At 41.5% G+C, this 27,998-nt stretch overlaps 2 protein-coding genes across 13 annotated transcripts; both read left to right on the top strand.

The window, feature by feature from the left end:
* On the top strand, positions 1-8,639 carry LOC105678603 (B-cell CLL/lymphoma 6 member B protein-like). Of its 5 annotated transcripts, none has more exons than XM_012378086.2 (7): positions 1-141; positions 4,827-5,171; positions 5,467-5,613; positions 5,755-5,915; positions 6,095-6,379; positions 6,570-6,810; positions 7,044-8,639. In XM_012378086.2, the coding sequence occupies exons 2-7, from the start codon at positions 4,827-4,829 to the stop codon at positions 7,302-7,304; spliced, it is 1,440 nt and encodes a 479-aa protein (XP_012233509.1). In that variant the 5' UTR covers positions 1-141; the 3' UTR covers positions 7,305-8,639. The 5 variants fall into 5 exon arrangements, with proteins under 5 accessions (XP_012233509.1, XP_012233510.1, XP_012233512.1 ...); XM_012378087.2 differs by lacking the exon at positions 1-141 and adding an exon at positions 183-384; XM_012378089.2 differs by lacking the exon at positions 1-141 and adding an exon at positions 1,951-2,478.
* Positions 7,336-27,950, top strand: RhoGAP15B (RhoGAP_ARAP and RA_ARAPs domain-containing protein RhoGAP15B). Of its 8 annotated transcripts, none has more exons than XM_067352360.1 (16): positions 7,336-8,699; positions 11,021-11,481; positions 14,939-15,047; positions 15,232-16,301; positions 19,472-20,248; positions 20,497-21,539; positions 21,911-22,069; positions 22,793-22,976; positions 23,902-24,034; positions 24,419-24,658; positions 25,124-25,336; positions 25,804-26,222; positions 26,473-26,712; positions 27,023-27,225; positions 27,311-27,352; positions 27,488-27,950. In XM_067352360.1, exons 5-16 carry the CDS (start codon positions 19,544-19,546, stop codon positions 27,624-27,626), a joined length of 3,720 nt encoding a protein of 1,239 aa, XP_067208461.1. In that variant the 5' UTR covers positions 7,336-8,699; positions 11,021-11,481; positions 14,939-15,047; positions 15,232-16,301; positions 19,472-19,543; the 3' UTR covers positions 27,627-27,950. The 8 variants fall into 8 exon arrangements, with proteins under 8 accessions (XP_067208461.1, XP_067208481.1, XP_067208476.1 ...); XM_012378079.2 differs by lacking the exon at positions 7,336-8,699 and having other exon boundaries at positions 9,937-11,164; positions 11,231-11,481; XM_012378080.2 differs by lacking the exon at positions 7,336-8,699 and having other exon boundaries at positions 9,937-11,481; positions 15,232-15,814; positions 16,008-16,301.
* The last annotated feature ends 48 nt before the right edge of the window (positions 27,951-27,998 follow it).

The following is a 27,998-nucleotide window of genomic DNA, read 5'->3' as shown; positions in this document are numbered from 1 at the left end:
ATTTCTCGAGAATGCTGGCTGCGTGGGATGGCGAGAAAAATTGGAGGAAAACGGCGACACGCCGCTCGTCGACACGCGAATGCGGACGCGTCTTCGTGCACGGGCGATTCGCCTCCATTTTCAGAATGAGCGCTGATCCAGGTAAAGCGACCCGCAATCGGGAAATGCGGCGGCGCGGCGTCCCGTCGCGCGCCCCGCGGATTTTTCCTGGACCCGCGCGCGAGATTTTATTCTGCGCATGGAAAGCAATTTTGCCCAATCATAAATAGGGCTATTGTGGGGGGATGGTTGTATGCCCGTGGCGCATTTCATACATCCGAGTGTAATGGTAACCAGATAGAGAGGCGCCGCGCGCGGGGGCTATCGGCCGGTGTTAACACCCCGGTAAATACCACCCAAGTACAAGTCGGAATTAGCCGCACGAAAAATTTTCTCCCGCGATCTTTGTTGTTTCTGCACACCCTCCTCTGCCTCAAGGAGCAGCATCGCGCTCGTTTCCGCTTTCTTTCTTTTTTTTTTGCCCCCCCGCGTTTGCATCCCTCGTCCGCATCCCTCGCTCGCTCGCGTTTTATCCTCGCGCGCACGATCGCGAGACCTCTTTTTTTCCACGCGGCGTGACGTGCCGAACGTGACGTGTGTCGATGGTGTGCACAGTGGTGTACGCGAGAGTGTGAATGCACAGCTCCGGTCTCATGCACGTCGCATAGTTTGCGAGTCGCGTAGTCGTAGTCTGGTGCGTGCGTGCGCGCGTGCTCGGCCGAGTGATCTGTGACGTCAGTGGTCCGATCGGTTGTCACCTGTCAAGCCGATGCCGACGTGTCCCTCTCCCCTTATCCCGCCTCGTCTCTTCTCGCTCTCCCTCTCTCACTCTCTCTCATTCGCTCCCTCTCACCCCTTTTCCCTCTCTCTCTTTCTCTCTCTCTATCCCTTAATCCATCCCCCACCGTCCCTCTCTCCTTATCTATTTGACTGTCTCTCTCGCCACCCTCAACGCAACCCGAGGATGCAATCCGATCCACACTACCCTCTCCCTCCCGCATTCGTCTTCACGTAACGTCCTCTCTCGGCTTAACCCACGCGATCGCTCCCTTCTTTCCTCGCTCGCTGCCTCACGGGGATTTTCTCCCTCTCTCCGCGCCCACCCTCATTCGTTTCCTCCTCGTCATTGTGTCAGCTTCTATCTTCAACCCTCTCGTTTCCTCTCGCTCTTTTCACCGGCGATGCCAGTGGCGTAATCAACCCCTTTTTTCGCGGTCACACTCCAATTTCTTCAAGAATCACATCGCATTCGACGAGTATCGTCTCTCTCATCGCTCAATCCGCCAAATGACGATAGTCTTAGCGGCAAGGATCTTATTCTCACGAGCGAGGACAAAGTTTCGCGCGCGTCTTCCGGAGACGCACGGAAGCTCGGAAAGAGGTCGAGGTTTTTCGGTTTTTCGAGTTCCACGCCGGCTACGCCACTGATCGGAACCCGTGTATCTATCCCTTTTCTCTCTCTTTCCCCTTCGCGATCCCTCGCGACCGCCTTCCCTCCCCCTACCCCCTTCCTCTCTCCAACAGCAACGGCAGCAGCTTATTCACCCTGGTCGCCTCTCTGCCGGTCCGAAAACCGAAGCCGAGCCTTCGAGGCTCGAGCGCGACCACCACCACCATCACCACCGCGCCACCACCACCACCACCACCACTACCACCACCACCTCCACCACTACCATCACCAATACTATCTCATCAGTAGCACCAGCATCAGCCGCACTAGCAGCAGCACCACTGGCACCGGCAACCCCACCCCACTCACCACCCATCCACCTATCCGCTCGCCCACCCCCCGATATAACCCCGCTCACTCCATCCGCCGCGACGACCGCAGACACAAAAACAATAACAAATCGATTCGCGGCAGCGATGGGGACGGGGGGGAGGAAGGGGGACGGGGTCAGCGCGAGGGGTAGGATGGCTGCTGGGGTCCCTGATGCGATGCGAGGGAAAGAGCATTCACGAGCGGGAGCGAGGAAGAGCGAAATCGACGGGGATGAGGCGGGGGAGGAGATCCTCCCCTCGGCGCGCCATTTCCTACCCCCCCGTCCCCCGTGTCTCTTTCCCTCTTTCTGGATATTGTATAGAGAACGTTATGCTAAAGTATGCATGCACGAGGGTCGGTCCAATGGTCAGGAATCTCGCGAGTTCGTTCGTTCCGCGGCGGCACGTATCCGGACCCGGTACTCGTTTCTCCTTGACTCCGGTACTCGCGGATCGCGGCGACGTCACGTTTTTCCTCGCATTACCGTCGCCGTTGTCTTTCACATCGTCGTCATCATCGTCGACGTCGTCGTCGTCATGAGTGTAGCGGGGGAGGCGGCGCTAAGCCGCGACGCGCGTGAACTTCCGGTCGATCGGTAAGGTGGAGATCGGGCCGGCCTTGGGGCAACTGGCGGGGGATGATCCCAGCGTAATGACGATCGGCCCTGAATTGTTGCGGTAGGCCACCTTAAGGGTGCCCCCAGAAGGGGAGCTCTTCCGATATTTTCGCGATTTTTGCGCGACCGTCGCACTCTCGTTCGAGATTCAATCTTCGCGCATCGCCGATCTCAAGCTAGAACGACTGGTCGCGACTTTCGTTTCAAGTCCGCGAAGAAGCGCATCCTGCTTTTCCATCTGTTCTTTTAATCATTTAAAACGATTATACATGAATCGAGACTTGCTTGACTTATACTGCGGAATAGAAATTTAAATATACGTATCTAGAATTTCGATTTTCGAAGGAGGAAAAGTTCTTTTCCGCACATTTTCTCAATTAGAATAATTAGAGAACAATTATTAAGATTTAAGATTAGAAGGACTATTTGCTGAATTAAAATAATCACAAAATTAATAGATCGGCATTTGCTTATTCGTAGATGATTTATATATTGCACGTATGTAATTTGGAGAGAACAACTAATAACTTAGCAAAAATTATAGTAAATTGTTGAAGTTAACTCAATATATTTACATTTATTCTATTGAATGGGAACACCGAATAAAAAGTAGTTCTCCTCAGGATCAAACATCTCGAATTAACTTTCAAAGATGTTTTTTTATTCTCTAAATTATACATCCTTGTTTTTACGTTAAAATCGATATTCGTTGCAAAAATTTTCTCGAAACGTTTCGTCATAATAATAATATCTCGGGTTATTTTCACTCACTTTACATAATTTTTTAATCGATATTATGTACAGCTTATGTAGAAACGATGAAAGCGAGATGCGGCAGCATCTCGCGCCAGGTACATCTTTAATCTTTCTGCCGTAGATGAGCTGTATTGAGTGACAAGACGTCTTGACTTACGATGAGCACGCGAGTAAACTGATCCATAAAAGGAGCAAGTCCGCGAGTTTTTTTAAATAAGTTCAGATCTGCATTTAAAAGAGTTCAGTTCGCTGAGCGACTACTCTGAAGTATATATTCGCATAGAAACTATTTTGTGAAAATAATATAGTGAGTGCCACAATACAAAAATCAATAGAGCGAATACAGTAACATAAAACGAAGCAAGCAAATATGATACAGAGCGTTTCGACTTGCATTCGACTCGAGATCGCGCATTCTCCAAAGGCGCTAAAATAGAGATTCTGGTCTCCCGAAGAGAGATCATTTTTTATTCCGCTTTTACAATATTTTTTCCCGCATCACTGATTTTCTCAAAATATTTGACCTCTCGCAACTTGAGATCAAATTACTTTCGCCACTCCGCTTACTGCTTACCGCCCGCCCAACCCTTGTGTCTACATTTTTCTACTTGGTAGAATATAGAATGGCTGAACTTTTCACGAATATACTTGAGAACACGATTGTAGGGAATAATTATGAATGTGTTCAAAAATATCAACAAGGTGATTAATTATTCTTTGCTGATCGCGTGGAGCCTTGATGTTTAAGCATGCCTAAATATTTTTAACGAGTTAATTAAATATGCACAATCTAATGAGAGGGACTCTATTATATGTAAATAAGAGTTACATATGAGTAACAAATATATTCGGCTCGTTTGAAAATTCCACGTAAGTATTGATTCGAGGGCCACCACTAATGTCTTCTCATCCCCCTACCCTTTTATACCGTGCAGTCTATACAAACATCATGAGACTCGAGCATTATTTTTAAGTGATTTAATCTTTATTGGGCTTCAAGATATTTCTAACTCTGCATTTAAATTCTTTATTTAATTATTGATAATTTAACATCACCAATAAAATTATTGATAATTATTGGTTATTAATAAAGCATTGATAATACCAATAATGTCAAAAATGCAGCTATCGTGGAGTCAAATTTGAAAATTAAAGCAAATTTATCGTGTGTATCGTGTGTACTTTGAATGCATGCTTGTGTATAAAACGAATAGATTCGCTCTATTTTTATTGTAAATATTGAATTTAATGCCCGATTTCAACGAAACGATAGTAAGATCTAACAAAAATGGAGACAGTGTTTGCATATCCCATTCTTTGAAATTTTGATAATTTTAATTAAAATACGTTTTATTAAAAAACATTTTGGTTTTATACATTATATTAGTTATATATATATATTTTTTTTATTACTTATATTACTTATATTACTTTTTATTACTTTTGTTATATTTTTTTAACGATTTTTTTTTTTCAATAAAACACTTTGTAGCAGCACTTTCCGTTTTTTTTTACAATATTACTTCAAAGGAAATGGGGTAAGCGATGCAAATACTTTTTCCTCTTGCTTGAAATTAATCTCGATTTTATTTTATGTTGAATCGATCCTTCAGCTGGTCTTTTATTAACGGTCAATTCTGACGAACATTTCAGATGGAATATGGGATCTGGAGTCTTCACGTTGCGGAACTTTGGGGTGACCCGCGTCTCGCCCGAAGGCACCCCCCGATTCTGCCTCCCGGCGCGACGCAGATCCTGCCAAGGGCCGCGTTCGCCCTGAGCGCCCTTCATCGGCCCGATATGCTGCCGCTACCGTTGACGGCGGCGGGGCCGCCCTACGTCCCTATGGAGCTGGTCACGAAACCAGCGTCGGTCGCGTCCACCAATGCCGAGAACACCGATGACACCGAGAACAATACGAACGCTGAAGATGAAGACGCTCAACAACGCGACGACAACGAAAGCAACATCGAAAAGCCTGATCAAAATGATAGTCAGGTAGGAACAGTAATAATTATCATCATTCTAAAATAACTTTAGTGGTTAGATTAATGATATCTATACGTTATTCTTTCATTAAGCAAACAATATATAATATATATTGTACAAAAATAGTTTTGGAATAAAACTGTTTTGTAGAACTCTTGTCAAAATTTGACGACTGAAATTTGATTATTTTCCATATAGATCCGTGTCTAATTTTAATGTTTTAACTTATAAAAAGCGTTCAGGAGAAATCGATGCAATAAACAGTGAGTTCTATTTTTTTTTTCTTTGCACGTGTGTCGATTAGACTTGCGTGCCAAACGAAAGCAACGACAACGAAGACCCCGGTGATGAAAGCGATACTGGTAGCACCAACAGTTCACATCGATCAGCTAACAACAATCTGTCAATCGCGAAGCTACCCGATCCGATGTCGTGCTTGGCTCTTGACAAGGTGAGAAACCTATTTTTCTCAAATATGTCAAAATTGTGCATTCAATATAATTAGATTTAAAATAAATTAACAATTTTTTTGCATAGTAAATTTATAAACAGACTTTCTAGTATTTTTTTTTTACTCGCCGTTAATTTTCAGGAAGGAGCGGTGACGCCAGTTCTGAATGGTTGGGTGCTGGGTGCCTACACGGCGATGCTGGGTAGGCTCTCAGCCGCCACTGCGGCATTAGAAGCGACGGAAGTTCCCAATATTCCTTCCGACAGTGATTCCGAGAGCGAGCACTCGTCCTACACCGAACAGTGCGTAGAATTTATTAATTTAAATACACGTACTCGTAAAACAGAACAATTAAATACTAATTTTTTCCAACAATCATATATAAATATTTTTAAAGAGAGATTATTAAAAATTAGAATGCATTCTAATGCGAATGTTTGACGACGACGACAAAAACGTAACTGACAATAATTTAATTAAGATCGAGAGGCAGCAGCCCAAACGTGAGCAACGCTCATCGCGGCTACTCGTGCGGCTCCTGCGACGTGGTGGCGCCGACAAGACCGGCTCTGAGGAAGCACATAGCCGATTGCCATCCGGCACTGTCCAGTACGGAGACCAGCGAGACGAAGAAGTGTCCACTGGGTTGCGACTTCACGACGAACAGCAGGTGTGAGATGGAGACCCACATGGCAGCGCACGTAGCCCAGGGAATGACGCCGACGGGGAAAAAACGGTCGCTGGCCTTGCAACGCGTCAGGTATAGGTACTCGAACAATTTTATATCTAATTAACTATATATCTAATCAAAGCACTTCGAGAACTTTTCGAGAAAGACTTCGGATTTTCTTATTTTATCTGAAATAGATAAATTAGAAGAGAAATGCAAAGTTTTTTTTTTTACTTTGAGATATCATTACGTTCTTTCATTCCCCCCCGTTTTGCACTGCACTCAGATACGAGAGGGAAGAATATCGCTGTTCGCTGTGCTCGTACGCATGCACGATCGAGAAGGCGTTCCAAAGACACCTGCGAGCCCACGCGAGGGGCAGCGCGCCGGAGACTAGGGTGAGCTGTGCCGTTTGCGGCGCCGACCGATCCTCCGAGGTCGATCTCAGCAGGCATATGCGAAGGCATCGCGACGACCGATACTTTTGCTGCGACATTTGCATCTTTCGCACGGTGCAACTGAAAAAGGTACAAACACTTAATTCATTTCAAATATAATAAACAGTCGGTATCTATGCTCATTATATACAAATTAATCAAATTAATTGATATAAATAGTGAAATTGTAAACTAACAATGAGAAACTTTAATTAATTATTCGCGTAAATTACTCGCACCTCGATTTGAGTTGAATGTATATAATATTCGTATAAATTCAGGATTGACGATGTTAATTATTTTATTATGTCTTACTTTTAAAGCTGATCCAACATCGGCGCATGCACACGGGCGAAAAGCCGCATCTGTGTCCGCACTGTGCCTACCGAAGCGCGCGTCGCGACAACCTGCGCAGCCACGTACGGCGAGTGCACAAGAAAGAAAATCTCTATTGCGACACGTTCAGTCCGCGTGGCATGCTGATAACACCCTCCCTGCTGGCCACCTCGAGGGATACCACCGGCACCGACCTGGTGCAGAGCCCGGCGTCCTCGCCGTCCTCGAATCCAGACACGACCAACTAGCGAAAACGCTCCCGGGAAACGAAAAGAGGAACACCAGCCCTGGGAAATTCACGGGAGAAAGAATCTGGGATCCATGGGTCCTCCATACGTCCTCATTTTGTCAATACTGCGATCTAGATATTAGAATTTACGTGGAAAGGCTTGTACATGTGCTGAACTTGGTAGACAGTCGAAGGAGAGTCGCAATAAGGCGGGAAGTAAAGGCGATTTCGACGCGAGTCGAGAACTATTCGCAATTTTACAAAGAGAGTAATAGCATAAAGCAGAGCTGAGATTTAGTTGTAATTAGTTGGTTGATTTTTTAAGGAGACATCCATTGCCTTTCGCGGTGGACGTCTACTTCGAAAATCGACTGGAAATCACAGTTGAATCTCAGCTCTGCCACAGAATCGGCCGACAGAAGCAATCAAATCTTAGTTTTGCTGTAAATTAAGAGATAAATATAACTTGAAAAATTGGCACTGGCAATTGGCAACTTGCAAAATTGACAGATCGGGAAAGGCGTGAATGTCGGATGTGCTGTTCTCCAAATCAGCATCGGCAAGGCTTGCCTTTTAGACGCTAGGGAACGTATAGGCAATTGCATGCAAATGTCGATAATTTAATGTAACCTTTGAATTCTAATGAGATCTTGTATTAAATATGTAAACGTCCAAGTGTTACATTGCGCAGTCGATTCGATCGAGTATGACGATCGGCTGCGTTCGCCCGTTTCGTCAGTAAACGACGAGCGGGAAGAGAAAGCTGCAAGATGGTGCTAGAATCGTAGACTGGATCACGGAGAAAGACTGAAAGTAGAAACGAATTCACGGCGCGACGTGACGTCCATCTCTTTTACGCTCTTCCGCACTGACCGCCGTGACTAAAAAAAAAAAGAGAAAAAAAAAAAGAGGAAATTACAATTCAGCGAAGTTTAAGACTGCAACTCTGTTCCGGGGATTCTCGTGTTAGACGCCGTGACGCTTTATTGTTTTCTCATTAGCCACTTGATCGCTGAGCATTGACTTAATTTTTCTAAAATCTATAATTTTTATTTCCATTTTTATTTTTTCAGGCTTTGTTGTAATCTGATTTCTGAAGGTAACCTTTATTTTTATTTTAATTATTTAATAGTTGAATAATTAATAACTAATTTGTTACTTTAATTCTAATTCTTCATAGTCAATTATGATTTGAAAATTGTTTTATTTGCGCAGGTTATGCAGAAACAAGCGTATATTTGCTGTCAATATATTTACGCACATCGACAGATCCGAATAGCAGCTTATCTGTGTCGCAGCAGCATCAATGATACTGACCCAGGTCATTGTTTAATGAGATCAATAAAAGTACTGAGTCACGGCGCGACATGTCACGAGAATTCCAGCCGGAATGGAAAGGTGCTATTTTACGAAGGTTCGTTTTAATGTTATGTATCTAATATATAGTTCGCTCTCGCTGCACGAATCGCCAAAATACGAGTATAATCGTTAAGTATTTATTAACGTAAAAACATCGTTATTGTTGTTTGAGTTACCGTTTTTCATAAATATTGTGCGAAAATGAAGCACTATTATAATAACGAAATATTGCATAATGGCAGATGGAACGTATCGTATCGCGTGAGATTAGGTCGTTCAACGTGTTTCGTTTTGCGGACAATGACGCATCCAAACATCTCTATGTGTCCGTTACACTTTTAAATATTTAATTTACAGATCCATAGCTCGAAGAACTCGTACATTTCAAGTTATATTAAAAAAAAAAAAAAACTTATCCGCTCTCAACACGTATAACAAATTATTTTCAAAAAAATACATCAACTGTAGTCGTCATTGTTTTGCAGAAAAGAATGATGCTCGTTGAACGCGATCTTTTCGCGATCGATACAAGCATTTATTAGTGTACCTTTCTCTTTAGAATTCGAGACCGTCCCCGACGATCGATCGCACGTCGATCGATCGCTTGCTTGTGCGAGGGGGAGAGAACGAACAAAAACTTATTGCAACGGGAATATGTGTCAATTTTTAATGTATCATACAAATACGTTGTAGTCCATTTATAATGCGTGGCGAATGAAACGGCACGAAACGCTTCGTGCACTATGACACGCCGCGATGGTCCGTCGTCTCGTCTCGAGAATGATTATACTACTACGCTACAAACTACAAAGTATACGATGATGCGAAATCGAAGCTGCACGGCACTTCACTCCAGCACATTTCAATTCTTTACACTTCAGCACACTGCATCTGATTTGATCGCCGAGCGAATTAAGTGAATCGTTTTCCAAATTTTCGAACGTCGAGTCTATCATTGTCATCGTTGCTACATTTAGTAAAAATCATCGAATTTTCCAAATACTATTTATTAGTCTTGCCATTGTCGATATTATTTTTGTAAGAAATATTGCGAGCAACATGGATCGTTCCGTGCCAAGTAGCATAAACTTTGGAGTAAGCCGTAATCACGAGGAAATGTGATTTAGATTTTAATTAATATTATATTACATAATTATATATATATTAAATATTAAATTATATCTTATCTTTTAGGTATACGGATGACCACTATAGTAGTCAGGATAATTACGATTGCGCGCGCGGAAGTTGGTAAAAACATTTATTGCAGATTATATGTATAATGATGTAAATTCGTTCGATTCGAAAGCCGGAGGGGATTTGACATGTGTGTGCATAGCTCACTCGACTATGCCAACCGAATTGTCAGTTGTATATATATATTCCACTTTCTTGCTTTAGTGATGCAGCGGATTTCAATGCGGGATTTTTTGTAATTTTACACACAACGCGCTACTCTTTTTCATTTCCTCGGCGCGTGTGTTTACTTGTTATTTCGACGATATGCCGAGCGCATCTTAGCATATTTAGAATATTTATATCGCGAAATGGTTCATCGTTGTGCGCCGCGACGCGTCGCACGGTTTACACGCCCATGACAAAACAAGTTACTCGTTAATTACACGTCCGCAATTAGCGTGACTGGCTCCGTCCGCCGTTAGCTTTTACTTCGACCGTCTCTTACTTATTTCTTTTCTCTTTTTCAATTCAATCACAAAATCGCACAGCTCGAACCGAGCGTTTCATTCGTTCTTCGAAAATGTTACAAGGCAGCGCGACATCTCGCGCGGCCGACAACGTTTTCTGGCGCTTCTCCTAATTCACGAGAACGTAAGTTTACCCGGTGAGTGTGTGCGCGTACACGAAGACGCCTCATTTTACAGTATCGTCCGAGCGATCAGTCTCAGGTGCGACCGAGATTTATTCGCATTATTGTATTACGAGCTCATAACTGATAAGCAACGGCACCGTGCCAAAACATTACGAACAAAAAGAAAATAAATGCGTGCCAAAACTGACCCTGACTATAAAGGGACGAATGATGTTCTATGGGAGAAAGATACGCGAAGGGAGAAAGCTGCTTCGGACGCGCAACGCGCGACCAAAGATTTCTTTGTCGTTTTCGGAAAATCGCGCCACTCAATTCACCATATTCTGGGCTGAATTTTTTTACCTGTGTTTAATCAAATTGGCCTACGAAGGAGGAAAAGGGAAAGTGCCTTAGGCACAAGACATTTTTATCGCAAAATGTAAGACAAAGACGTATAAGACTTTGATTGTACAATTTTACGGTTGTATTATGGTTTATCAAAATTCCTTATTTTTTTATTTTTTCAGGAAACTTTTCCGTTTCTCTTCATTTTCTTTTCTCGACAGGTCCAAAAAAATTCGGCGATAATCGCGAGACGGTGGTGAGAATCCGCAAACGAAGGAGTGTGAACTTGATCGTCCGCTTCCGCGTCCGTCGCAAGCGCAAACTAGTTGTTACAATCTTTTAACTGTTGAATTTTTGCTGTAGCAGTAAGTGTCTTAACGTATACCTTATATAAACTACACGATAATATATTCTATATTAATGTTTCCTAGATTTAAATCTAATCGCTCCGGACGGACGTGTCTACGACGAACGTCGTCGTCAATCGTGCTCTCTTAAGTGAATCGGGACGCTCGTAGTTGGAATCCGCGAAGCAAAGCCATTTAGTTATTTACGTCATTGCAAGATCTTATCCGCAGTATCAAGAATATCAAGAATGGAGAGGGTTAAGTGTTTCAATACGGATGTATTAACCTTTCGATAGGAGGATGTGAATACTTAGAACTGACGGCGTTTATTGAAGGTAAAACATTCCGAATAGAATTTCGCAAGATTTATTCAGGCGATAAATGCAATCGCGTCTCGCAATTATATATTTATTCCTATTTAGCATAAGATGTTCTGTCGTTGAAAGATTTTATAGTATTCATACAATTCTACTTCTAAAATTTCACACATATATAGAACGCTTTAGTAAGGCTAGAGAAAGTTTTGTCGATATTTTACACAATTTCGTTCCGCTTTCATTTGCAAACAATTGTAATTATCGCCTTGTTCTCGTTATAGAAAAGACTAAATGACACTGGAAGTGTCACAAAACGATTGGGCATTAATAGGCTTTCTCGTTCGGCGCGAAAATTGCGACAAGGCGACAAGAAATTCGTCGAAGTACGTCCGGCCGGCCGTCTTAAAAATTAATACAATCTAAATGTGATAATATATTTGCTATTGAATTATGACGTAACGATTATATTATAATTAACTGACACCGCGCGAAAACGTACGAAGAACAAAGAGAGATGAGCAATTTTAAGAGTCCGTCTATCGAACGAAGCTGGACGTTGCGAGCAGGGTGATCAGTATATTAGCACTCTGGAATCTCTTTTTGCGGAATAAATTGATCGGCTGAGCTAGTACAAAGCGATTAGAAAATCAGCATTGTCAAAACCCGATCGAAATCGACACGTAAATAGATGTGTCATTGCTGAAAATTTAATTTCTTGCACTACATTTGGTTTTTTTTTTTATTAAATCTCGAGAATAATTAAGACAAAATAATGATAGTAAAAATGTGTTTAAATTAGCGTAAGAAATATTTTGGATTCGCAGTAATATTTACATGATTTCTCATGCTCTCTACATTATTGACATATTAATCCGCATTATGTCTTGATATCCTCATCTGTATTCCTTATTAATTTTTTCTCAATTCTCTTTCCACAAACTTCTCTTTCACGCGCAAAGGATTAAAAGTGAGCTAATTACATCACCCTCTTTGACTCCGGCAGGAATTCGAATAAAAGTGCGAAGCCGCGTCTTGCTTGCCAAAGAATAAAGACTCTTGCGCTCTACGCATAATATATACACACAAATATATAATTATATAAATGTACGTGTATATGTGTGAGTGTGCCTAAAGATTTTTTCTTCGGACTAATCTCTTACACTTTCTATGTCACTGTCTCTCTCTCTATCTCTTTATCTCCTGTGCTCTCAAATCACACGTTTCAATCATAAGCGATTTCGAAAAACTATTATTGTAGTTTGACGATTTCAAATTACACGACAGACCCATGATGACGCCTCGTATCTATCGTCGCGTAACTGAGTTAATTATTACAGTTATTTTTATTATTGTATTATTAATTGTTTGATTGATTTCTGCTTTACTCGTTAAAACTGCAACAATATGTAATATGAGTGTTAATTGAAATTTCTGACATGGGTTTGATACAAATTAATTCAAGAGAATTTTTTATTACTTTCATTATAAATATATTTCTGTTAATATAGCTAATATTATTGGGGCTTTGATTAAAGATAAAATATTTATTTGCAAAATGTACGGTACGAGGTGTCGAAAACCTATTATTAATTTCGATAGAAACGAAGACAGGAGGTTGGACCGTTTATCTTAGCCTTCAACCGATAACCTTCGCGAAAATCTTATACATCAATTGACAATTAATAACAGAATTATGTGCCAAATTAGAAAAGAATTTGTTGTACGCAGATTACAAATTTCGAATTTATTCTAAGAATAAATGAAAATTCTAACAGCAAAGATGAAAATAGTATTCAATGGATTAAAAATAAATTAATTACACACAGTGAAATAACTTGCAGTTCTACTTGCATTTAAAAACACACGAATGAGTAAAAGTATCTGTAGATTTCCGTCAAGAGAATCTTTTTATCACGAGTCTTTTTATCAAGTTGCGTTATCGGTTGAGGACTGACCGCATTGTTTAACGATTGTCTCTCTGTGTTCCGACATAATAGTAGATATTCCGTCGATCGTTCCTCTTTATAAAAATAAAAAAAAAGCACGCAGCCGCTACGCAGCGCACGCACTCGCGATCTCGGCCCAAGATGACCGCGAGCGATCTCACTCTTCTCTGCAAAGTATACGAAAGTAAACGCGCGTTCCAATTTCGCCTCCAGCTCTCGAGAGAAAAAAAAGAAAGACAAGAAAATCGGAGGTACTCACATCACGTGCTCACCCACGAACTCGCGCTTGAATATTTTTTTACGATTTTATGGCCTAAGCATTCGGCGTCGAGCCGAAAATGTAGGTACTCTTTACGGGTCTGCGCGGTCGACGCAAATCGATTGCGATAAATTAATCTTACGACGGTAAGGGGGATTATAATAAAAGCGAGTTGCTCGCGTGATTCAAGATGGTGAGTGCCGATGATCTCGCGTTCGCAAAAATATTATAATTCTACAGTAAATATTCTTAAATTCTCCCTTAGATAAAATTTGTACATTAATTTTGCATTATGTAAAATTTATACATAATTCCTAAATTTGTATTTATGTAATTTGTAACAATTTAGACTTCTTCTTTTATTTTCCCCATTTTCTGTGATTTTTTTCTCATTATCTGTCCATCCGTTCTTATTTTTTTTAATTATTTCAATGTGGATAAAAATAATTTTTATGTATAGAAGTTGATAGAAAATTTTGTCGACTGTTACAATCGCTTCCTCCCAAAAATCACCAATTCGATCATTGTATTAATTAATATATTAATTTCCAAAATCTATGATGGTATAACAATCTGTCATTGAATGTCCACCAAGAGATCATCGGCGATCACTGAATCGTTTTGTCACGCGTTTTATGTATACGGCTTCTAACATGTGCGTGCGTGCGTGCGTACCTGCTTATATGTAACGATCAATTTTAAGGAACTAATTAACGAATAAATAGTTAAACTTGTCGTCACCATTGTGATTTAAGATAGTAGAGATACCCGCGCAAGTCGCTCAATAGTGCAGGTGCAACGATTATTCCTCGGTAAATGTTAAAATCTTATCAATTAATGCAATTAATTTGATAAAATTACTTAAAGAAAATAACTTTATAGTTAGAAATTTCAGATATTCATACAATCATGATGCAAAATAAACTGCCATCCGGAAAATGGAAATTATATTCTTGTTATCAATGGAAGTATTATTTAACTTCATTCGTATTTTCTCCGTATTCTCTTTTATAATATCAAATATATCTATAAAATTATACTATGATAAATTGTTGCAAATTGTGTGGCTTGCACCTGCATGGAGGACCCTCGGCGGGGAAACGTTTACCTGTTTGTATAGCCAAAGTCATTATTTGTCTTTGGCACGATAAAAATCTTAATAAAGGTTTCATTAAAATATTCTTTGTCGAACGATATCTCTCGCCACTATCCACTAAATCTTTCCTACAAAAATTATTGTCAGATGTAATTGTTATATTTTTTTTCACAGGTTGAGCTTTGATTGAGATGGTTTGCAATCTTCCGATGATGGATCCCTAATTCGCATTCGCCTTGATATCTACAATTTATTATTAAAGATTGAGATTATAAATAGCCAGGTAAATAAGGACATCTTATTTTATTTTTAACTCGCAACGGGTTTCTACATTTCCTAGAGAGTCCGGATAAAAAATTCTGCATACGTAATTAATCTATTCTATTAATTAATGAAGTTTCGTGTTTTGCATTGTACGAGTTTGCGACTAGTTCAGCTGCAAAGCTAATGATGCATTCCACGTGCAGTTGCAGCGGCAGCCGCGGCAATTGGTGCGGCGATGGCGTTGGCCTGCCCCTCTCCTCGGATCTTTTTCCACCACCGGGTGGCACAGCGACGGCGATGGTTGTGTAGGCGACGAGAGCGCAGTGCCGCGTTAGTGCAGAGACACGAGTGTGCGCCGTCGTGCCGAAAACTATACGGTCGTTGGGGCTCTTTTACAATCTTATCGCTCTACACGTCGTCGCTTTTATCTTCGCATAACGACATAAGTGTCGCCGAACTTTGCGCGAAAACCGGCGCGAGGTGCGACTGTACGCATTGCGGAGCATCCCGGCAAAAAATGTGCTCCGAAACGTCGTGTTCAACGCGGAGAAAGGTGGATATCCGCGCTGGCAAACTGTGAAACCTGGGGTCCGGCTCGCCTGTTGTGTGCGCGCTCTCGTGTATCAACGTGTGCGCGCGCTCGCTCTCGCGCGCGCGTCTTTCTCCGCTCGCTGCCGCGCACGAAGTGTCTCTTTAACTCATTAACGCACTCGGCCAGCTCGTACCGAGCTCTCGTTTCGATTCTCCCGACGTGCCCGGCTTTTTGTTTACACGCACATACGATTGGTACATACATTAGACAATTTTAAACTTTCGAATTTATAAAAAAGTAATAACTGGCATTGAAATGACCGAGTTTTTCAAGGATTCCGCGTTCGTACTGTTTTATGGAAATAATACGAGTTAATGCCACTGTGACTTCCATGATGATTCATTCGCGCGAGTCGACACGAATAAGCATGGACATAAAATTTTTCAGATAACGCGAGTCATCATAATACATGCGATCGAGTACACCAACGATAATGAGTCACGTGCGTTGATGAGGAGAAGTTGTACGACGGGCCGACACAGTGGACGGAATGTTGATTAATGATCGAGAAACAGCCGTTGACCCGCATAGTTCAAGCTCAGTAGGGACTCTGAGCTCGAAGAAATAAAATGCTGTGATCTCAATGGACTTGCTGCGTGGAAACGGGAGCAGTGGTCCGAGAAGAGGAACCAGAACCATCGTAGAAAGGGACAGTCGTACCGTGACAATGGCAACGACCAGGTAGGTTTCTGACTTGCGTTGCATTAACGGAGCGAAAGGCATCTCCGACGGATGTGATTCTCCAAAGGGATTATTTTCCTAAAGAAAAAAAAAGAGAATATAACTGAAGCGCGCAACAAGGGCGTAACTCCTAAAAATTTGCCACTTTATTTACAAAAATAGTTCCATCAATTCATGCTGCGTACTTGTAACGCTAATAATAATAACAAATTGTGCAATAGCATATTTTAATCTGCATGAAAAACAAACTTTTCGTCACCATGTAAAATACAGATTCCTCTTAATTTGAACTTGAAATTTTTTCTGCTACGTCTATTCTGTCTAAAAACACGCGTGTATTATTGTCATCATTATTTAATCAATTTAAATCCTACTCGATTTTCTTGTCGATTCAGTTTCAGATTCTAAAATGTTCACACACGAGATATTTCTTATCCAAAATTTAAACATAGAATTTCACATGATAATTTTGTGATATCACATTTGATATAACGACATGACTCACGTTAATGATATTATTCGAAAAAACATTATCTCGGCCCGCGAGGGAAGAATATAAATAGATACCGCCCACAGGTGTTTCTGACATAATAATAATTAGTGGCAGCGCGTGCATGAATTGTTCGCGATTGTCGTTCGCAGCTCGAGCCGCAGTTTGAGCCCGCACGATGCGTCTTTGATTACATCGATGCAATACTTTCTAGGTATTTCATAATGAGCCACGTGTTTCGAATAATCCGACTCCTACGACTTGCACAAACATCAACTTATGTAATTAGATAGAGCCCGCTTTGTGCGATTTGCAATTTACTAAAATGCCAAATAGAATTCTATTTATATTTCTATGCTTTGATAGAAAACATTTAAAGAATCGGACATCTAAAAGAAAACATACGAAGAAACGAGCGATTTTAAAAATCGTTTTAGTTGACTGCACTCAGAAATCCTATTCCGGGTGATAATAATAATAATCAAAGAATATTAACCGAAGAATTTCTGAGCGCAGTCAATAGTGGTGGAGTAAAACGATTTTTAAAATCATTTGTTTTTTTGTCCCACTCTATATTTCGTAAATGTTTTTACACGCTATATTTCGTATTTTGATTTCTCAAACGTTTCCTGTGTTGCACAATACACAGAATTATAAATAGAATTCTATCTCGAATTCTGTCGTCAATTATAGATTTGTTTCTAAATTTTTCTCCTGAACACTAAAACGTATTCTACAATAAATAAAAAAAAATTGATAGAAGAAAAGCTATAAGAACTAAAGCGTCGAAATGCACAAAATTTATTACTCTGTATTGTCTTGTAGTAAATTTTTTGTACTTTGACATTCGCGCTTTGATTTATAGCCTTTTTCTGTTATTTTTTTCCTTCTAAAACTATTCGAAATTTTTGTTAATTTAACCTCGGAGATTAAAATATTGTCTGTCACGGAGTATTTCCTATCCAAATATTTGTGAGTTTTAATGCATTATCTATTTAAAAACTCACAATCATAATGTTTTCTGTTGTAACGAATCATCGATCATTAAATTGAAATTTTGTGTTCGATATAGAAATTTTCTAGTATTTCGAAAATCGTTAAATGTTTTATATCTCTATTTGTCTCCACTTATCTCGATTTGTCATCCGTTGCTGCAACACTATTCCTTTGATCTGAAATACGAGTTTTATCTTGAGGAAGTCAACTTATTAAAAGATAACGAGCCACGCTTATCGTTTCACGTTGCAAGTCTGACGAATAGGTTGAGAGACTTGTAAGTTTGATGCGCTAATGTCAGTCGCTCGTGATTCACAGTTTTCGTTAAAATAAGCACGCTGTCTCATTGTTCCATAATAATGAGCGGTTCTATTCAGCAGCACTCTTTTACTCTTTCCAAGAAAATCGACTCTGAAAATACAAGTTAGATACGTGTAGCGATATGAAAATCTATATTTCAGACTCACATCAACTTGTTTGATGACTTAATAGCTTAGTGAAACCATAATTTGTTTTTGCGCGACATCATTCACGGACGCTTATTGCGCTTCAAATGAGTGCCTCGAAAGCGATGGACCGAAGACGCGAATGATGTCGCATGCGCGACACGTAATTATTATTAAGCGCAGAATATAGAATGAATATGATAATGGATAATGAATGCGATGCCGACTTGCCGGCTCGTTGCAAAATAGATACCGGAAGCTACGGGCGTCGGTATCGGCTTTCGGGGCGATGACTCACCCTGGGACAATTCATAATTTCCTTTCCGTTTGTGCGTCGTTCGCTTATTCTGTCATGCGTCCAGCGCGGAAAAATAACAATCCACAGATTAATCACGAAAGCGAATAGTAGTGGTTAATAACGGTGCTTGGAAAACACAGTTCTCGCTTGAAAAACTCTAGAAAGCTTCTCTTTTTGTGAGAACGCTTCTGTTAGAATTTTTTATAATAAACAAGAAACGTGAAAAAATTATTTATATGTCGTTTCTTTATCTGTAAAACATTAAGTATCTGATAAGCCAGAGCTAAGTTTACAACGATTATGATTAGATAAACTAATATGTTTATGCGTGTGCATATTAGTGCGGATCTTGTTTGTTACATTAATTTGTTTCGTGCAAAAATATAACACAATCGCCTTGAAGCAATAAACCGTCGTAACTGTCGATCGTTATTTTAATCGCAAACTCTTTGATAAATTAAGATCTAGATTTTTCTTTGTCAAAGTATCTACTTGTGCTACTTTTCAACTGTCATATATCGCGTGATACATTCTATACAGGGCAATCTACGCGGAGCATCTTGCTGGTTCACGTACTATGTTTACGAACTATGCATTTATGCCAATTTGTGTACGACAGCTTTCAGGGTGCGTCAACGCACGCTAGCGCATCCAACCGAATTCACTATTCATCTCATAGCCCCAGTTAACTAGCGGAACAAAAATGATCTACTTAAGGGTCTGCTATACCGGTCTGCTAGAACCATCCGCGCTTATCTACTACTACATTTTTTCTCATTTTTATCTCTAACTCCATTACTAAACCATTATTACAACTGCTTTTCTATCATATCTCTAAAAATACTTAACGGACTCTTTTCAAAATAGATGGAAAGTTTTCCCAATAACATTTCACTGTCAAAACTGAGAAGAGGTTTCGGGAAATTTGTTACTGTCTCAGGATCAACGGGCCAATGGCGAGGAACGCGTAGAATTCCGAAGCGGAAACTCGTGAAAAGAATAAGCTTTCGCGATGGAGGTGAAGCCGATACCGAAACCGCGCTCCGTCCTGACGGAGAGCAAGCCGATACCGGCACCGCGAAGAATCCTGCCGCCGGCTCGTTCCGGCAGTCCGACCAGCGAGTCGAGCCAGTCGGAGAAGAGCGACGACGTGAAGTCGATCAGCAGCGGCACGAACGAGAGCACGCGCGGCAACAACGAGTTCTTCCGCAACCTCAGCACGAGTTCGCGCCAGCTGAAGGACGAGATCTCGGAGAAGATGACGGTGAAGGGGCGCGCCGTGTTCTCCAGCACGCGAAACGCGAGCATCCGACTGGAGCGGTCGGTGAAGAACCTGCTGACGCGACGGCTGTCGTCGCTGAACCAGGACGACGCGGTCAGCCAGAGCGGCACGCCGAAGAAGCTCAAGGATCCGGCCGAGGAGGACAGATGCGTGTCGATGCCGGCCGACGACATCTTCAACAGCATCTCGTTCTACAGCCCCCTCAGCGGCAATCTGCGCAGCGTGAGGAACGAGGAGGATCTGTCGGCCGGCAGGCACAGCCCGCCGCCGCCGGTTTATCCGCCACCTCCTCTTCCGGATGAGTCGATCTATGACGAGCTGCAGTCCGTCACGTCGGGAAGCAGCGGTCGATACGACACACTCAGTTCCACGGTGTCCGACAAAGTCGAACGGGATTTTCCCGGATCGTTCCAGCTCGGCTTCGCGCGAAATCAGGTAAAATCGCTGCGAGCGATTCGCCTTCCTCTCTCTTAGAATATCATCTCCCCCCCAAATTGTTATTTCGATATTGGAATAAATAGAATGAAAAACGATTTTCCTTTCGCTCTTATATTCGATCGGCAAAGTCGAAATCCTGGCAAGAATTGAGATTGTTTTATTTAGAAATGATCAAGTGTAATTTCTTAATTGATGAACAAATTAAGATTGTTATCTCCCTTACGTTTTCTCCTCTCTTCGAACAGGGCAGCGATTCCGATCAGAGTTTGAACCTGTCCGACATCAATGTGACGCTCGACAAGTCTGACACTTCCGCCAAGAGGCTGTCGAGATCGGACTCTTGGACTTTCTACGACACCACGCCCGGCACGAGAGCCGAGAATGTCGACGAGGTGGACAGGATATCCAGCGTAGAAGAGGAGAACTTGGAGAAGTCCTTCGAGAGGGAGGTGTCGATAATAGATCGAAATTCCTGCGCGTCCAATGAGAGCCACGCTTCCGTCCAGAATTCTCTCTACGAAAATTTGGCACCGCCGAAGATTGATTCGCAGCAGCAGTCGATTCCCCCGGACGTCAGAATGCAGAGCAGCAAGTCGCTGCTCTTCGAGTTCGATCCGTACGCACGGACATCCGAGGACGAGAACGTGTACAGCAATTACGAGAACAACGATTTGATGCTGCTGGAAGCTCTGCTGGCCACCAACGACTCGCACAGCGCCGACGCCGAGGAGGAGCAGGAGGACAACGACCTGGCGCATCCTGATATCGGCCTGACACCGCCGGAGCCGCCCAGGAGATACGATTCCCTTCCCAAGGACGAGTGCGAAACGGAGGAGCAGCCCGACAAGGTTCAGGCCTCGAACAAAAATCCGCCTCTCTTGCCGAAACTAGCGCATTTGGTGACCAAGAAGCAGCCGGCGGTTCCTCCTCGCAAACCCGCGAGGAAACTTCCTCCGGGCAGTTCTTCGTCGCAGGCTGCGACGGCGACCACGCCGACGACGACGCTTGCCAATAACATCGACGAGAGTACCACTGGTCCTTCGTCGGGCGCGAAAATCGCCGAAGACCATCGCAAAGTGAGCGTGATACAAAAACTGAGGAAGCTGCGACAGGATTCGACGGTGCACACTATCAATTCCAATGTGATTAGTTTTGTGAAAAGCGGTAGTAAATTATTGTCCAGGACTCGCGAGCACATCGGCGAGTCCGGCTCGAGGTCACCGCGAATGGAGAGGCCAAAGGTCAATGCTCCGCACAACGCGGTCACACATAAGGGGATCGTGTACAGGTATGGCGCGGCGTAAGCTTGCGCGAGAGATGTATTTAATATGAAAATTTCCATTACGAAACTAACGAATCAAATCGTTGACCAATTTATTTCTGACAATTATCAATGATTATTAAAAAAACTCATTTAGAATCATGAAAATGTTGCAACCTTCATCAATTTCCAAGTTTCATCATTGTCGTTACGATGAAAGATCAATGTGAATAAAATTTATTTCGCAAGAAAATTAAGAAAAATGAGTGTGAAAGAAACTGTCAAAGATTCCAACGTGATTTTAATAACTGACTGCGATTAATTCTAATTTAATTTTAATCACTGAACAGTAATCGGTTTAAATTGAATAACTAATTGTGTTATTTTTTCCTGTCGAGGCCTGGAATGGGTATGGAGCGGGCCAAGGACCTGGTACCGAGAGTGGCGGTGCTGCTCGATCGGAAATTATCGTTCTACACTGACAACAGCATGTCAACGCTAAAGGAGGTCGTGGAACTAGAGACAGTGCACAGTATTCATTTGCTGCAGGATGTCAAGTGAGTTCGTTAACTTCACTTTATAAACCGCTATATTCATTGAAAAATCTCTTCGCGTGTTTTTCAACGGATAAAAATTTGCTTTTATTTTTATTATAAAAATTGCGTTATCCGATTTATCGAAAGCGCAGCGGTGAACTCGCAGTATTGCATTGAGGATTTAGGTATCTCCCATACTTTTCCGCGACTTCGAAGACTGGAGATCTGCTGATCTCGATTCCGATTCAGTAGCTTATTATGCTTAATATGACTCACTCGCTCGACATATATTTACATCGACGCGACCCGAAGTGTTAACGGGCAGACCGCTCCCCTCGCAGGCGTCTTTCTCTTTGCAAGAGAGAACTCAAGGTCCTCTTTGTTAAACGGGAAGAAAAGAATTTCACGAGAGAAGATCGCTTCTCGAGCGTAACGACCTGACCTTGCGATCGCGCCGGGGGAATAGATTATTCCTTAAGCGCAACGCGCTCAATTTTTTCCTAAAAAAAAAATCTCCAACCTGAACGACAATGCAGTTTATATAAATTTCCAAATTAATAGCATATAAATACGTGACCTCTCGATAAAACGCGCAATCTTCGCCGCCGCTCTGCACCGGCGTGTCTAATCTGTATTTAACGCCGCGTATCTTCATTTCCTTTCGGCTCGTCATATGACTGGCTCATCATGCGCGGCTGGCTGGCTCGCGATTACTCGATGAAGATAATTTTGAAATATACGCAGGACCGTGGATGGCGAGACGGTGCATTGCGTGGCGATTAGCGGCGAGGGCAGACCGAACGTTTTCTACGCGAAGGGTGCTGCCGAGAGGCGCGTCTGGGCACAAAGGATCCTCGGAGCCATCACGCCGATCTTCCCCACGAGGTACACCACCGAGTTCACGAGAGCGAGTTGGGCCTATTTAAAGGTATACACAAACAAGCGGAACTTTCATTTCGAACAACAAAGGAGGCTTGATTTTTAATCAATGATTGAAAATAGTGAAATGAGAAACAGACGATTCTATGTTCAAAATTAAATTGAACCAATTGTACTTCAGAAACTAATAATGATTTCAGCAAGAACGTTTCAATTATTTTTAACAAATATAATAAATATAACGAAATTAATAACGAAAATGAATAACAACCAGAATAATTGTATTAATTATTGTTAGTCGAAGGATAATTCGTGAAGAGATATACTTAATATTTTTGCATCTCTCTTGTTTCTTTGTTTCTCAATGAATTTGAATTACGATTTTAAAAATTTTGATATATAAAAGTTAATATAGATTTTGCGAAAAATAATTTTGAAAATGTTAGTATAAAAGAGGAAGAAGTGGATTACCATAAGAATAAAAGTAGCACATGTACATTTTTACATTACAATAGAAATGATAAAAATTATCTGTTATGTTAAACTACGCAACTTATATTAATATATTATAATAAATTTTCAAGCCTACCGTAGTTGTCGTTTAAGGTACGTTAAAATTCCGTTTTATTCGCTGTTTGATAGCACATTTTCTCATCGATATCTGCATTTATTTCAACTGTAATTGCGGATAATAACTAAAAAAAAATCATATTTCAATATAAAAGTTCGTAATAATATCTATTTGAAAATATTAAAGTTTGACCTCTTACGAATCTGAATTGCTTGTTGCTAACTGCGTTCGCATTTGCGAGACGGAAGCCTGTAATGCTTGAACATGCAAATTCTGCTTCTACAATTTCGCAGACCTTCTGAATATTTCACGTTCTCGTTCACGTCGCCGCCGACAAAATTTAAAAAAAATCAAAAATATTTTTCCTTTCTACACAATTACTATGTATCTTACATTCTTTTAGGAAAGCATAACGGGTACGTGGTTCCCAGCTTGGGTTCTTCTCCAACAAAGGATCTTAGTTTACACTAAATCCTTGGACTCTGCATCCGCCGTAAACTTCGAACATGTGGATTTACGGAAAGCGCGTTGCATTGGTAAGTTAAAAACTTCAAACGTATGTAATTCAAACTATTTTCAATGGTAGATTAAAGTAACAATTCAAAATATAAGCAGAATAATGTGAAATAAATGGATGGAAAGATTAAATTTGCTTTTATAAATTAATTACGATCAAATTCATCATTAAATCTAATCTATCTGTTCTCTTGCGTCTTTATTTGTGTCTGTGACACGTCAGAAAGTTGACACATTTGGCTGATTATTAAAATTCTCAATATATTCATAAAATAGTTATATGAAAAAGAACCGAAATCATTTATGCGACAATTTCATCAATATACATATTTCAAAGATTTCTTGTTGCAATTTCAATGAACAAAGGCATTGCGAAAATAAGATTACGATCGATTAATTTGCAGTGTTGCGCGAGCAAGAAGGACCGATCGCCGAGTGCGGGCTTGTTTCGGTGGTGGCCGTCGACGCCGGGGGTGCCGGCGCCCTGCACATCGCCACGCCAAAAAAGCACGAGGCGACCGCTTGGAGGCACGCGCTTTATCAAGCGGCCACCAATTGCGGCCCCGCCTTGGAGGAGCAGCAGATTACACAGGACAATGTGCCCGTCATCTTGGACAAATGCATCAACTTTATCTACGCGCATGGTAATTAATGAATCATCACCTTGCGACGCCATATTAAAAACCGCTTCGCGGCGTCACGAGTGTCTGATGCACAAATGTCCCCGTAACTGGCGGTCATTAATTTTCACTCAGCAATCGCCAAATCGAGTTTTATACGTCGGAAAAAAAACTATTCCACATTTTTCAACTTATTTTCTTAGATAGAATCATCACCTTTCCAATTAATTACAGAATATTCCGTGTAATGCGACAAAATCTTAATTTATGTTATCGTTATCGTCAAAATTAATGACACCTGCGAAACGTTTTATACGATAAGTTCCTCGAAAGAATCGATTGCATCCGAAAGCGCGCACGAATTAGACCTACTAATTATTAATTGCTTTCTCAGCACTGCATTCTACAGAACGCAGTCATTGAATATTGCTGAACGCGGTTCTTGCAATTCAACTAAGCAAATTTAATAAAAATCTCCTTATCTCTCAGGCATGATGACGGAGGGCATTTATCGTCGCAGTGGATCGAGCAGCGCCGTGGTGAAGCTGCTGGAGGCTTTCAGGAGAGACGCGTGGGCCACGCAGATCACGCGGAATTCGTACACGGAACATGACGTTGCTACGGTTCTCAGAAGATTCCTGCGGGATTTGCCGAATCCATTGTTTCCCGCCAACATTCACGACAGGCTCTGCCTCACCGCAGGTAACAAACGGTTCGCCCAGAAAGGATTTATGGCACGCGAGAAGGGTTTTTTTAAAACGTTAGCTGACGAAATATTATTTTCTAAAATTATCAAGTATTTTGGATAATTTATGCGAGATTGTATAATGTCGAGATACACATCGTATAAATATCTAAAGAATAATCTTCACAATAATCTATATATGATGTCAAAACGTTATTGAAATGATTGAAAAATGAGTTTTGTATTGTTTTGTCTAGTAATCAGATATTCGTTTTATGTCACTGCTGTCAGAACGATAATTAAGTTCCTCTAAAGAGTTTCGATTACATCGGTTACATTCAGAACGTAACGCTAGACCCATTAATGATACTTGATCTAATCGTTAATACGATATTTAATTTCATTATGTGATATGATCAATCATCTCTCCGTGCATTCGTCCTTTGTTTGACTTCCTTTTTATCTTTCATCTCTATTTCTGCAGAATTGAGCGAGGAAAACAGGGTGGCCACTTATCAGAAGTTATTATCTACGTTGAATCCCGTGACGACGGCGACGCTTCGCCGGATCCTGGCGCACCTTCACGGTCTCAGTCAGCAGAGCGCCAGGAACCTGATGACCGTGGAGAACCTGTCGGCGGTTTGGGGCCCGACCCTGATGCACGCCGGCGAGAATAGCGCCGAGGCATGGAACCGCGCGGAAACCAAAGTCGTCGGTGATCTCATCAGGCTGTACCCGAAACTTTATCAACTGTCGTCGGCCGATCTGGCGAAGGAAGCAAAGATGCTGGAGATCCTGGAGAAACATCACGTGTCGAATAATGGACCGCGAGGCGCCCCTTCGGGAGATCTCAAGATCTGGATATACCTTCTGTCGCGATTCGCAGAATGCGTGAACGTTACCGTAAGGATCCTTTTTCTTTTATTGATTTAATTAGGATTTTCCATTTTTTTTTTTTTTTTTTCATCATTTAATTAGTATTCTTTATCCATTGTTTACTTAATACTTCCGATTTATTTCTCATGAATTTTGCATCGTGTAATATCGTGAAATAAAATGGAAAATCAAAGATTATCAACAAGCTCATATTTTGAATAATTAAGATTCAACTACATATTATATAATCTTTCTAATTAATTAACTGATCGATTAGATCGGGCCTCAGAAGACCGCGTTCGACGTATGTCTAGAACTCGCTGAGAAAACCAACTTGCCGCCTCATGAATTGTGTCTGGAGGAATACACGCTCGACGGCGCGCTGGAGCGGCCGTTGCATCACAACGAACGTGTCCTGGAGACGGTTGCGAGATGGGGATACTGGGACCCGGACGACAGGAAAGATAACGTCCTTATCCTCAGAAAAGACCGATTATACAAGGACATCATACCTCTGGTATGTGTGCCACAAAAGAAACATATAAAATTCGCGACGTGTCGTGACGTAAATGAAGTTTATCGTTTTATACGGCTTTTACCCACGACATTAATATTGCATTTCCCACAATCTAAATTTATAATGCGGTGAAGGTCCGAAAGCGTATAAAGCGCACGCGAAGTTTATTGCGCGGATCAAATAGCGTGATTCCAGAAGCTAAAAGAAGGATGCAGTCTGCGCGCGCTGCGAAAACAGGATACGGTCCAATTGAACTTAATTATGCGTCGTCTGACTCGCTTTTAAACTCTCTCACATGCGCATTTTGTAGGTTAAACCGCCTATGACGATCTCCGGGGAGCTAAAGTTCGCAGACACCAGGACGAAACATTTCAAGACGTACCTCTTCGAATTCAGCCAGGCGAAGCTCTGCTGTTACAAGGACAAGGTGTGCTCCGTGAAGCTACACGAGTGGAAGATAGAGGATATCGTTTGGTACTTGGGACACGAGCCTAAACGTCATCCACAGATGGGGTAAATAGTGTGAAGTTATACATTATAATTGCAATAAGATTTCTTGAAAAATACTTACCGCGCTATTTTATTCCTTTTGTTACAGATGGGCCATAACGTTCATCATTAAGAACAAGAAACCGACGAGGTGAGAATATCGCAAATTTATGCCAATAGACGACAAAAGACTCACCGTTTGTTATAACTTAAGAAAGACGTATCTTAAACGTTTGCGTCCAATAGCCTTGATGAATATAATGGCAGACATTTCGTTATTTTTCAGATGTAAGGACAGTCCGTATTTCGGAAACATCTTAGCCGGCACATCCAAGGATGAACAATACAGATGGTTAGCAGCTATGCTCTTCGGGGAGTACCAATTGAATCTCCGACCTTCTGCGGTGAATCTTATGGATCCATAACTGTTTAGCATGTTTTTACAATTCATCTAGTGCTTCCAAAGTGATCGACAGGTGATACACTTCTTACTGCGTATCGCGCCATATAAACTCTAAACAAATATAAAAGTGTGTACAGTATTCTGGTATTCATCGATTCATAAAAAATTAGTACATTTCATAATTTTATTTCCGTACACGGTGTCCTAGGAGTTTGATCTCGTTTAAAAAGCGCTTGCATAAATTGAATCATATATTCTATTACGAATCAATCAGCGCGACTAATGAAAAACGTCAATAATGCTATAAGAGTCTATTGTAATTAACTAATATATTAATTATCACGTATGAGTGGCGAATTATTCAATAACTCAACAGCATCTGTAGAAAAATAAA

This window comes from Linepithema humile, chromosome 1 (assembly GCF_040581485.1).
Source record: "Linepithema humile isolate Giens D197 chromosome 1, Lhum_UNIL_v1.0, whole genome shotgun sequence".
NCBI lineage: Eukaryota > Metazoa > Arthropoda > Insecta > Hymenoptera > Formicidae > Linepithema > Linepithema humile.
This window is presented reverse-complemented; position numbering and strand designations above follow the sequence as displayed.